The sequence below is a fragment of the Erythrolamprus reginae genome, chromosome 2 (assembly GCF_031021105.1).
Source record: "Erythrolamprus reginae isolate rEryReg1 chromosome 2, rEryReg1.hap1, whole genome shotgun sequence".
Taxonomy (NCBI): domain Eukaryota; kingdom Metazoa; phylum Chordata; class Lepidosauria; order Squamata; family Dipsadidae; genus Erythrolamprus; species Erythrolamprus reginae.
The window spans coordinates 324,084,335-324,097,786 of NC_091951.1; the positions used below are offsets into that span (position 1 = coordinate 324,084,335).

The following is a 13,452-nucleotide window of genomic DNA, read 5'->3' on the forward strand; positions in this document are numbered from 1 at the left end:
GTTTGGATAATTCCCTCCTCCTTTTTTCTAGGTATTATAGTAAACAATAGTTCTTAAAAGGGTTTTCTTAGTCAGTGGCCGATGTTATGGTAAACACAAGTTCCTATACACATGATGAAACAGAGTGATTTTAACTGTAGCTTGACAGCAGAGTAGGGGAAAAATAATATTTGTGCTTGAGAGCTAGCTTTGAGTGCTTGAGTGAAATATAACTCTTCTTAGATCTCCTTGGTACAAACCCAAGTAAGAAGACTGGGAGTAAATATGACAGTAATCATACTCCAATCATTTGCCTAGGTTACAATCTCCTGGTAGGCTAGCTCATATTTTTGTCATGTGCCAATCTCATTGGTGTATGATAGAAGACATGCAGGATATGCATAGGGACCAATGCTTCACATTTGGCTATCATTACTGCATCTACTTGGTCGTCCAATGGTTTTGTCTAACATGCATGGAGGCTTTCCCATAATAGTCATCCAGATGGCTCTTGTCAGAAATCATTGCTCAGATGTTATTGTTTACTGGCACGCTTCATCTGTGAATGTTTGCATGATTATCCAAACAAGGCAGGAAAAAGAGCAAGAGTGGTGAATTACGCAATTCTGTTGCGTTGTTTGCGAATCTGAACAGATGTTAAGTTAGCGGACTTGGTAAATTCAGCTTTAACTTTAATCAGGAAAGTCTTACAAACATTAGAATTTCATCCTTGTGTTTTGTTAAATTATAGGTGGGCAACAAACGCAGCATTCAAAAGCCATCTATGAATAAAGTTGGCAGGGAAGCCTCACATTTCTACTTATTTTTGTAAAATGGAAACAACACATTTTGTATATGCAATATGATCAGTGTTGATGACAGTAAAACAAAACAAATAATCAGATATTCTAGAGCAGACATCAAAATAATTCCAACCCATTTTCTTTGGTACTACTACTCGCCTCAATCTGGCACCATATCTTAATTGGAAAAATATTGCACTCCAAGTCATAATATAGTTGGTGGCTTTCAGCTATGGTGACTTTAGCTATAGGCTTAAACAGTGTGTGAAGGCCAGCCAAATGTAGTTTCATCAGTAAATTATCGTTATGCCAACCATGGTTTAGTCTCTATTTCTATTATATAGATGTAGAAGTAACCTAGTAGGAAAGAACTGTCTTACTTAAACTTCTTCTGTTTTAAAATATAGCCAGAAAACCATTGTAGTGGTAGAGAAGGGAAAGCAAAACTTTTTCTTGAACTTAGCTGGTTAATCAGAGAACAGCTTGGTTTCAGAGATATGATTTTATTATTGAATAAATAATTCATGGTATCTAAAACAGATGACAACAAAAAGAAATATGTTCTTTTGATTATTAAATTAGAATGTTACCCACCAGAAGTACAAAAGAAGCGGGAATACAATTAGGTATTAGGTATAAACACACATTTAATTTAAAGAAACCTTTAAAAAAGAAAGATTCAGCACAAACAGATTGCATGTGTTTGTTATTTACCTTTTTAAAATCTGAAGTCCTATATGTACTTGAGAGGAGTGAGGTCCACTTTCAATGCATCTGCATTAGGGGTGGGTTCCTCCCAGTTTGTACCCAATCGCCTGAACTGGTAGCAATCCATTGGTGACGTTTGGTGCTATCACAATCTCTTAAAAAAAAAATAGCCAATTTTTCTCTGTTTGGATGGCTTTTCCTCTTCCACTACTTGAAAAAAGACCTTCCCACCTGCCCCCAGGTTAATACTGACCTTTATTTCTTCGCCCGAAGCACAGTTGATCAACTCCTCAGCTGTGATTCAGGCTGAATCCTGCCACTGAGCAAGCTTTGCAGCAAAATTGCATAAGGGACAGGCGTACAAAACATTGCAATGCGAACCGGTGGGCAATGGCAAGTGGAACCCACCCCTGATCTGCATATCATTGTGTAGAAAATGCTGTAAAGCTGTTATTGTCACATTCACAAATGCTTCCTTTTAGCTTTTATTTTACTTGTATTAGTTTGGACAGGATTAGCACCAATCTCAGAAATCCTTGGAAAAGCTCATTTCTGCACCAGTAGAACATTCTTACTTTCTTAATATGCAGACTGTGACTTTTTTGGGGGGGGGCTTCTTTCTTGTGGAAAATTTGTTCCCCCGTAAATATGTGTATTTTGCCTTCTGTGGTTTTCAAATTTTAAAAATGTCATAGAAACACAGAAACATAGAAGACTGACGGCAGAAAAAGACCTCATGGTCCATCTAGTCTGCCCTTATACTATTTTCTGTATTTTATCTTAGGATGGATATATGTTTATCCCAGGCATGTTTAAATTCAGTTACTGTGGATTTACCAACCACGTCTGCTGGAAGTTTGTTCCAAGGATCTACTACTCTTTCAGTAAAACAATATTTTCCCATGTTGCTTTTGATCTTTCCCCCAACTAACTTCAGATTGTGTCCCCTTGTTCTTGTGTTCACTTTCCTATTAAAAACACTTCCCTCCTGGACCTTAATATGATTAACATGATATAGCTTTATTGTAAATAGTACAAGGCAATATAAATGGGTGGGTAGTAGTTATGACATCATTTGGATAGTTCTTGGGAAAAAGGAGTAAAATGCACGGAATTAGGCATTTGTTTTGCTGATATGGTTGTGTGTGTAGTTATATGCAAGAAAAAGATTTATCTAATGTCAGTTATGAATACAATCTTTAAGAGCTGTCTCATTTCTAATTTCATTCAGCTATTTTTATAATTGTTGGTTTTCCTTTTACATCTGATTGCTGGCTGCTTCTCCTATATGTTTTGCCAAACGTAAATACTGTATATCCTACCTGAACTGCTACTACAAATATGACTGGGAATTTGGCTTAGGGATGAATAGACTAGACACCGTAGGATATTCATTCTAACATCCATAATTCTGAAAAATCTGATTTATATTCTTCTTTCTCTAGAGTTCAGGATCTTTTTTCCTCAGCTTACAGGAGTGCTGACCCTGGCTTTCTTTATCCACAATTGTGTAATTACACTACTTAAGAATAACAAGAACCAAGAAAAAAATGTAAGTGACTACAAGAGAAAATATGTTTACGTGCAAAAAGTGATTTTTCCTGAAACTGCTCTTTGTAATGGTTGTTAGGTATTGCCTACGTAAATTTCAGCACTATAATCCAATGTTTGTTCGCCTTAGCCTAAGTTACCATATTTTCCAGAGTATAAGACACATCTTTTTCCCTCCTAAAAGAGGGTGGAAATATCAGTGCATCTTATGCACCGAATATAGCCATTTTTGGCCTCCTGAAGCCCCACCCCATGTCACTGCAATGAGGGCTTGGGAGGCCTGCAGGGTGCTCCTGGGGCCAGGGAAAGGCAAAAACATTTTGCGAAAAATGGGCCATTTTTCACAAAAATTGGAGCATTTTTGCCTTTGCCCAGCCCCTAGGACAGTGATGGCAAACCTATGGCACAGGTGCCACAGGTGTCATGCAGAGCCATATCTCCAACATGCACACGTGTGCCGGGCAGCTGATTTTTGCCTCACACCGAGGCTCTGGGAGAGCATTTTTGATTTCCAGAGAGACTCTGGATTTATGGGGGAGGGTGTTATTACCCTTCCCCGGCTCCAGGGAAGGTTTTGGAGCCTGGGGAGGATGAAACACGAGCCTACTCGGTCCACCATAAGTTGGGAAACAGGCCGTTTCCAGCCTCCGTGGGGGTTGAAGAAGCTGTTTTCGCCCTCCCCAGGCATTTAATTATTGCTGTGGGCACTCACGCATGAGCAATAGCATGCGCGCACACTTTTTCGGCACCTGAGGAGAAAAAAGGTTCGCCATCACTGCCCTAGGAGCCCTCTGCAGGCCTCCCAAACCCTCTGCCCACCCCATTTTTTGCAAAAAAGGGTAAAAATGGGCTGCTTTTGAAAAAATGGGGCGTTTTTGCCTTCCCCCAGCCCCCAGAGCTCTCTGCAGTCCTCCCAAATCCTCTGCCAACCCTATTTTTGCAAAAAAAAAAAAAACCCAGATGAAAATGCATCCGTTTTACAAAAAATGGAATGCGCAGATGGTTTGGGAGGCTTGCAGAGGGTTCCTGAGTTTAGAGAGGACAAAAACCTTTTTTCCTACTTACTTCTTTGAAATGTTGGTCTATCTTATAGTCCAAAAAATACTGTAGCTTTCTCTCAGTGCTCCAGTAAATAATCAAATATTGTTTGGACTTTTAAGGACTTCCTAGTAAAGACATCATTGATGGCTTTCAGTTTGAGAAAGTTTAGAAAACCATTTCTAAAATTTTGAGGCTCTCCCAGTCCGTATTTATACATATAATTTTGAACCAGCAAAGATGCGGGATAATAATATGAATCTTCCCTAGAATAGATGTTTTGTCATAATGACTCCATTAACTGTGCTTAAAATCATTTAGATTTTGTCACCTCAGCCAGTGTCAGTCTTTATGACTGATCTCCAAAAAAGCACTAAGCAAAAATGGGATTTCACATTTAGTAGCAAGACAAAACATTGATACTTATCTCAAGTTTGCCATTCAGCATCTGGATGACCTTCCAAATATTTGGAGAAATGTTTTACAGCTGGATCTCAAACTTGAATTGTCATGAATGACGCATGAAGTCTGTCTGGTTCATTGGCGTGTGGACCAGAACACTGATTATTGTATATTTACAATAAAGTCTCTTGTAAATCAAGAAAGAAGAAAATTCATGGTAATATGATAGGTCATTAAACAAAATTATACTAAATTTTAAAAGAATGTAGGGGGAAAAGGCTTTAGTGCTTTTTTGCCCTTTCACTTTGACCATTTATCCGGCTGCGTTTTTCATTCATCAGAATACAAATATTTAGTTTGGTTTGAGGTATTGCTGAATAACAGCATTAAACCCTTGAACCTAATAATCTGAAATTTGGCATTTCAGATGAGGCAATGATTCTGAAAATAATTTTAAATTCTGCCAAGAAATCAAAAAGTAATTTATAATTCTCTTTAAAGAGGAATGAAAGGGGAAGCGCGTGTTTTGTTTTCAATATAGGAGGCTCAGATTTGTTTATTTGTTAATTAATTAATTACTTGATTGATTGATTGATTGATTGATTAGATTTGTATGCCGCCCCTCTCCGAAGATTCCGGGCGGCTGACAGCGTACAATATAAAACAGTGAATACAGAGACCAATTACTATACAGCTCACTTTCATATTACTTTTAATTGAAAGTAGGCTGAATTTATTATTTCCTATCTCAAAGAAAGAAGCAATTGGAATCTGATGATTTCTGGTTATAACTTCCAGTTACATTCTTGCTTATCTTATCTTGGAATTATGAATTAAACCTGTATGATGGAAGTAGCTTAAAAAGAAACAAGTAAGTATGGGTAGCCCTTGGCTTACAACCCCTGTTTGAAGTTACAACAGCTCTGAAAAAAGTGACTTATGACTGTTTTTCACACGTAACCATTGCAGCATCTCCATATCATGATCAAAATTTTGATGCTTGGCAACTGGGTCATATTTATGACGGTTGCAGTGTCCTGAGGTCATGTGATCACAAGCAAAGTCAGTGGGGAAGTCAGCTTCACTTAACAACCATGTTACTATCTGTAACTGCACTGATCCACTCAACAACTGTGGCAAGAAAGGTTGTAAAATTGGGCAAAACTCCGTTAACAAATGTCTCACTTAGCAACAGAAATGTTGGGCTCAATTGTGGTTGTAAGTTGAGGACTCCTGTATACAGTATGACTGTAGGATAGGTAACAGGATAGGTAGAAGGCAGCTGTATCCCAGCCTCATAGGTGGGGTAACTCCTGCTGCCATTAACCTACCTTGTTACAGGTTTAGAATAAGAAGTTCTGTGTGGCTCCATGACTCAGAGGGGTTGCTCCATTCCAGAAGAATTCATACCAACTTCAAGCACGGAGATGGTAGTGTCATGGTTTCATGGCTTGTGATCTTGACAGTTGCCATCACTGGAGATATTAGGAATTCTGCTTTATATCAGAGAATTCTGCAGGTGAAATCAGAGGTGGGCTGCTGCCAGAACATGGTGCTGGAATACGAGTGTGGGATCGAGCGCAATAATAATAATAATAATAATAATAATTATTATTATTATTATTATTATTATTATTATTATTATTATTTGGATTTGTATGCCGCCCCTATCCGTAGACTTGGGGCGGCTAACAACAATGATAAAAACAGCATGTGACAATCCAATAATAAAACAACTAAAAACCCTTATTATAAAACCAAACATACACACAGACATACCATGCATAACTTGTAATGGCCTAGGGGGAAGGAATATTTCAACTGCCCCATGCCTGGTGGTATAAATGAGTCTTGAGTAGTTTACGAAAGACAGGGAGGGTGGGGGCAATTCTAATCTCCGGGGGGAGTTGGTTCCAGAGGGCCGGGGCCGCCACAGAGAAGGCTCTTCCCCTGGGGCCTGCCAAACGACATTGTTTAGTCGACGGGACCCAGAGAAGGCCAACTCTGTGGGACCTTATCGGTCGCTAGGATTCCTGCGATAACAGGCGGTTCCGGAGGTATTCTGGTCCAAAGCCATGTAGGGCTTTAAAGGTCATGACCAACACTTTGAATTGTAACCGGAAACTGATTGGCAGCCAATGCAAGCCACGGAGTGTGCAGGAAGCAAAATTGAACACAGGGATGCGCCTACGGGTGCGTTTCGGTGAGGTTTTTTGCTTTCCCAACCTTGCCCGAAACGCACCTGCACGTGTGTCCCTCTGTGTGATTTTGATCCTGCACAGGTGCAGGAAGCATAATTATGCTCGATCCCGCACTCACGTTTCAGAGCCATGGAACTGCGGGCAATTAGCCGTTCCGGCAGCAGCCGACCTCTGAGTGAAATGCAAATGCATTAAATGCCAAAACTTATCGCAGCCATACAAATCTACAAGGGAATAGATGAAGAACAAACTCAATATTTTTGACTGACCAAATAGTAGTTCTAATCCACCTAGAAAATACAATTTCTCAGTTCAAGAGGGAAAATACTTTTTCACACAGATACATCATATATTGGCTACCTTAGTTTCTCAAATAAATAAAAAAGCATCAAAATTAGTTCATTCCACCTCCCTTCATGTAACAGAAGAAGCACATGAAGCTCTGATTGATTCAGTCACAAAGTGATGAAATATCCAACAACTAGAAAAGAAAGTGAATTCTAAATTGAGCCACTCTGGAGATTTGCTTCCTTAACCTTCTGCTTTGGGAGCAAAACAAAACAAGTGAACAGTGTAAATGATGGCTGGGGAACACACACACCCTAATCGTCCTAATCTTTTGTAAAATGGTCACAACAATTTTATTCTCCCAGGTTTTTAATCTTTGTTTAAAGTGTTTATGGTGTCCATATTGAGAATTGACTGTATTTTCTTAATATTATTTGATGTTTCTACTCTATGGTACTATGCCTATAATTTCCATACTTAACGTAAGAGTGGGTTCTTTCTTGTAACATAAAACTTTCTTTCAGTGCACAAAAATATCATATTCTAATTCCTTTGGTTTGAAGAAAGGCTTATTTTAGAAAGTTTTCTGCTTTTTGTTCTTATAAGTAGAGAAAGAGGAAAAAAAGTGTTACTTTCTCTGTAAATATGGAACCTAAATCTAAGTTTTTTAGACTGTAGACCAGCCTAATGCTTTAGACTATAGCCCAGCTTAATCTTTACAGATTAAAAGTTCAGAGACTGAGATCATGGTTTATGCTGTGAGCAAGCATTGATTAGATATAAAATGTGCAATTCCCATTTTTAAATCCCAGTCATCCCCATCCTGCTTGAATAAAGCAGCTGCTGAACAGACAACAATGGACCAGAAGGGAGTTCCATCAGCTGTTGATTTTCAGTTTGGGTTTGAAGATCCCATTCCAAAGAGTTACAGGAATTATATCTAGCTAAAGAGAAATTAAGGTCAAAATGACTCACTTCAATTGTCTGTTTGTTTAATTGTTCATTTTCTGCGGCTTCAGGGGCTTAGCAAGAATCTGGGTTTTATCAAATGTAACTGGAGCAATATGAGAGTAATTTAACAATTATAAAAAATAAAATAAAAATGGAATGTTGCAGAAAAGAATAAGCAAGTTAATGTTTTTCTGCACATTGCAGGTGTCTATTGTTCTATTACATAGAACATTGTAGTTCTATGATTCTAGGAAAACGCTGAGATTGTAGATAAATGTTCAGATGTTGTGGGTTATCTAAATGAAGTTATCCACTTGAGAAGAATGAAGTCAACCGGGTTATTCATGGCAGGGTCAAAAAAGGTCAGCAAGATGTTAATAGCGGCATGGATTTGATGCCATGTTTGTGACTGTCATTTTTTAAATTAAAATATTATTCCAGAATATTACATCTCTGTTACATGATCATAGACCACAATTGGTCCACAATATCATTTACTGAAGAGAACCATATACAATGGTACCTCTACTTACGAACTTAATTCGTTCCGTGGCCAGGTTCTTAAGTAGAAAAGTTGGTAACAAGAAGCAATTTTTCCCATAGGAATCAATGTAAAAGCAAATAATGTGTGCGATTGGGGAAACCACAGGGAGGGTGGAGTCCCTGTTTCCTCCCAAGAGAGAGACCCCATGGAGGCTTCTCCCCACCTTTTCCAGCCCGGTTTCCTCCCAGGAGATTCCTAGAGAGGCCCACGAAGGCTTCTACCCACCTTTTCTGGCCCTGTTTCCACCCAGGAGATTCCTAGAGAGGCCCATGGAGGCTTCTCCCCACCTTTTCCAGCTCTGTTTCCTTCCAGGAGATTCCTAGAGAGGCCCCACAGAGGCTTCTCCCCACCTTTTCCGGCCCTGTTTCCTCCCAGGAGATTCCTAGAGAGGACCCACAGAGGCTTCTCCCCACCTTTTCCGGCTCTGTTTCCTCCCAGGAGATTCCTAGAGAGACCCCACAGAGGCTTCTCCCCACCTTTTCCGGCCGTTTCCTCCCAGGAGATTCCTAGAGAGGCCCCATGGAGGCTTCTTCCTGCCTTTTCCAGTTATAGTTTCGGAGGCTCGGGTTTGTAAGTGGAAAATGGTTCTGGAGAAGAGGCAAAAAAATCTTGAACACCCGGTTCTTATCTAGAAAAGTTCATAAGTAGAGGTGTTTGTAGGCAGAGGTACCACTGTACAGTATGTGCTGAACCATGTTTTGTTAACCACGGTTTACTGAATAAAGGCACTTGGTGTCTTCTTTTTATTCAGCACAGGCAAACGGCAACTCTAAGGAGAAGAGACAGGGAACAGGAGTCAGCTTGCTAACTGAGTAAATCTTGACTACCATTATTGAAATGGACCAGAACACAAGGCACAAATCAGTAACCCACTACTAAAGAATTGAATAAGCTACACTCTGTCCAAGGTGTTGTATAAGTGCCTGTTTGGAGGTAGAGAAGAAGGGATAGAAGAGGAAAGAGATTGGAATGAGCTGTCAGGGAAGACATAATCTTGCAAAGATTTGGGGGATTGTTGCTTCTTATTATCTCTACAACAAAGTAGCCCAATGAAAAGGAAATGCGGTGAACCACAACTTTTTCTTCAATGTGGAGGACGCCATAACATTTGCTACAAATGATGAGCAACAGTCCTGAAATAGAACTCAAAAGACTGGTTTAGAGTGTGGGCCAATTTCTGAAAAAAAGGGGAGTTTGCAGGCAAAAAAGGATAAATAAAACTGAACTTGCTTATTATTCAATTTTAAGGGGTTTACAGTAAAGCGTATGGTTTCCTCACTGCCCCTTTTGTTTGTACAATAACATTGTAAGGATAGGCTAGTTGAGAATTAGTGAAATAAATATCTACAGCAGCGTGAAAAAAAACAAAATGGCAGCTGCAACTTTGTGGCCAAAGCCCTGCCCTCTTTTAGCGTGTGACCACCTCAACTTTTTGAACAAACGCTCCCCATCCTTCCATCATTCACCCCTGATTCACTCTGTTTGGTAAGCTATGAAATCTGGAAGATTTTTCCTTCATTCATCAAGGGAACAGAGCTTTTATCCAGCGCTGTAATTTACCCACTTTAATGTGTGGAAAAGTAAAAGGCATGGCTAGACTTGAAGCATCTTATTCCCAGCTAAATATTATAAAAAACATCTCTTAAAAGAAGAGACTTGTATAATTTCCATATGTCATTTGGTATCCACATTTTTTGAAAAGGAAAAGTTTGGTTTTTAACAAGGGATCCTGTCCAAGTAGGCTCATTTTTGAGAACGTGATGGCTTAATTAACTTTGATCTCCAAATTTATAATAGCCTTTTTCTTTGTGTCCTTGAATGTATGCTAAATTGTTTGTATGTGTGTAACTGCTTTAACACATAGTCCCAAAGTCACTCTATTATTGTATCTAGTTAATAATTAAAAGCAATATATTTTCCATTTATTGGGACACAAGGGACAATTAATTCAAACAATAAGATTCGTTGTTCCATGATTTAACTGTTCCAGGATTTGTCCTGTAACTAATTTTCTGTATAATAATTGAAACAAGCTGATTTTATTTGTTTGCTTTCTTGTGTTTTAACTACAGGTCAGAGATCTTTCAATTGCTTACTTTTTAGTCAGTATAACATATCTCTATGTTGGGGTGTTAATCTTCGCCTCTTTTCCATCTCCACCATTGAGCAAGGAGTGTATAGAACAGGTACAAAAATCTTTTAACATGGGAGGACTTTCTTTAAATTGCTGAGAATTGATTACAGTATATGTAAGCATTGTTCCCTTTTCTTCCTTCTGCATCTAATATAGTATAAGGTCCCACTTTCACTGGATGCATCAGGTCAGAATTATGAGCAATGTCATATTTCAATAGAAACATAGAAGATCGACAGCAGAAAAAGACCTCATGGTCCATCTAGTCTGCCCTTATACTATTTATTATTATTATTATTATTTATTAGACTTGTATGCCGGCCCTCTCCAAGGACCCAGAGCGGCTCACAACATGTATTTCCTGTATTTTATCTTAGGATGGATATATGTTTATCCCAGGCATGTTTAAATTCAGTTACTGTGGATTTACCAACCACGTCTGCTGGAAGTTTGTTCCAAGCACCTACTACTCTTTCAGTAAAATAATATTTTCTCACGTTGCTTCTGATCTTTCCCCCAACTAACCTCAGATTGTGCCCCATGTTCTTGTGTTCACTTTCCTATTAAAGAGAAATTTGGTAGTCCTAAAGAACAGGAATTGTAGCATCTCCTTAAAGCGCTATTAACTTCTTGTGTTCACTTTCCTATTAAAAACACTTCCCTCCTGAACCTTATTTAACCCTTTAAATAAGGTTCAGAAGTGTTTTTAATAGGAAAGTGAATAGGAAAATAATACCACATTTTTCTAATTAAAGCTATTTTGGCACCATTAAATACTAGCTGCCAGTTGCACCAATCGGAATAACCCATTGTACCAATTTTTCTACCACTTCAATGCAGATATTAATTGTAAAGAAAAGTTGGTTACTTTTTCAAATTAAGAAATTTGGTTCAGATGAATCTGTCTTGGTTTAATTAGCTGATGTAGTGAGCCTTTAGCCTGTACATTCATCTTCTTTGAACTAAAGGAGCTAAAACTAAATTAAGAAGTTTCTAATTAAACATGGTTTCCTTTTTTTGTCTCGACTGGAAATATATGTTTATCAGTTTTGCAACAACTAGACTCCTTAGGCTATTACATGAAGTTCCAAACTGGTAAATTTAGTTTCCTGATTCAAATGAAATGTGAAATAAGAGCTAATTAGGGATTTCCTGGATTATTCTCACCTTGAACAAACATTTCGTATACAGGCCAAATATTTGTTCGTCATATGGTTTACACAGCTGAGATGACATCCAGATTGGCTCAGTGTTTAATTAAAGTATGGTACTATTTTTCAAATGGTAAACAGTGGTTATATAGAAGTATGCTGGTGTACACTGGACTGGCGTATAAATGAAAAATATCTGTAGGTGGAAAAGAAAACAGATCATTAAGCAAAAATTGTTTTTCTATAATGTTTTACAATCCCTTCTCCAGCATAGCTGGGCATCTCAGAATATGTTTTATGCATCTGAAGACATACATTTGTCTAGAAAACTATGTCAAAATAAATTTGTTTAAGGGAAAACAGAACACACAAATATAGACATGCATCTGTGTTTGTATTGAGAATATAAAATGTATAAGAATTTGTTCTACTTAAGATACAAAACTTAATTTACAATAAGACTGCAGCTTTTAAAATTCTGGAACCAAACTATTGTAAATAATGAAGCCATATTTCATTTGTCTTTCAGGAACAAAATTCCGTAACTCCATGGTATACCGTATTTTTCGGAGCATAAGATGCATAAGATGTATAAAATGCACCTTAGTTTTAGGGGAGGAAAAAAAGGAAAAAAGGCCTCTGCCTCCCAGCAATTTGCCAAACAGCAAATACACAGATGATACATACTGTTTTCTGTGCATGTGTGTCTGACCCATAGAAATAGCAAAGAATTGGAGAAATGTACCTTATGGCAGTATATTAATCCCAGAAAGTTTTCTTAAATGTAATCACACTAACTCCTCTCAATTATTTAAATAGATCTACTCCAAAAACATGACTAAGTCAGGATTTAACTCAGCTGCCTTAACTTAATACTAATACTTAATATTAAAACAGGACATTTCAGGTTATACTTTTACAGATCTGGAAGTATTCTCTGCTATTTAAAAGAAGATACAATAGCACTGGGCCTCTTCAGATCAAGCATTTATTTTACAAAGCTTCTTCATTTTGTTAAGTTGTCTAGGACAATAATCAAGCAGTTTTTAAAAAAATAAGTCTAATAATTTGAACGTTCTATAGACATTTATAGTTACTGACTTACCTCCTTGTAGCAAAAAACAAACAGCCAGTTTCAGCCTATGCCTCTCCCTGCAGCAATTTGCCTCCCTGCAGCTTTGTTTCACTTTCATGTTAACAGGTAGGCATGCTGGCAACTTCAATCAATCAGCTGAGTGTCAGGAGGCAGATAATCTGTGGCTTGTGCTAATTAGGCTCTGCTGCTGTGTGTTGCAAGGAAGTAAATTTATTTATTCATTTATTTATTCATTTATTCATTTATTTATTTATTTATTTATTTATTTATTCATTGGATTTGTATGCCACCCCTCTCTGTAGACTCGGGGCGGCTAACAACAAAAAACAGCATGTAACAATCCAATTAATAAAACAACTAAAAACCCTTATTATAAAACCAAACATACACACATACCATGCATAACTTGTATGGGAGAAGGAATATCTCAACTCCCCCTGGCGGCATAAGTGAGTCTTGAGTAGTTTACGAAAGACAGGGAGGGTGGGGCATTCTAATCTCCGGGGGGAGTTGGTTCCAGAGGGCTGGGGCCGCCACAGAGAAGGCTCTTCCCCTGGGGCCCGCCAAACGACAAATTGTTGGCAGGCAGAGGCCAAAGAGTGGGGG

At 38.3% G+C, this 13,452-nt stretch overlaps 1 protein-coding gene across 3 annotated transcripts in view; it reads left to right on the forward strand.

Annotated features, from left to right (window-relative positions):
- The window catches only part of SLC38A9 (solute carrier family 38 member 9), a 57,855-nt gene that overhangs the window by 35,714 nt on the left and 8,689 nt on the right, over nt 1-13,452 (forward strand). For all 3 annotated transcript variants that reach the window (XM_070743338.1, XM_070743337.1, XM_070743339.1), the window contains exons 12-13: nt 2,936-3,042; nt 10,538-10,651. In XM_070743338.1, coding sequence (XP_070599439.1) covers nt 2,936-3,042; nt 10,538-10,651 — 221 coding nt within the window. The remainder of the gene's footprint in view (nt 1-2,935; nt 3,043-10,537; nt 10,652-13,452) is intronic.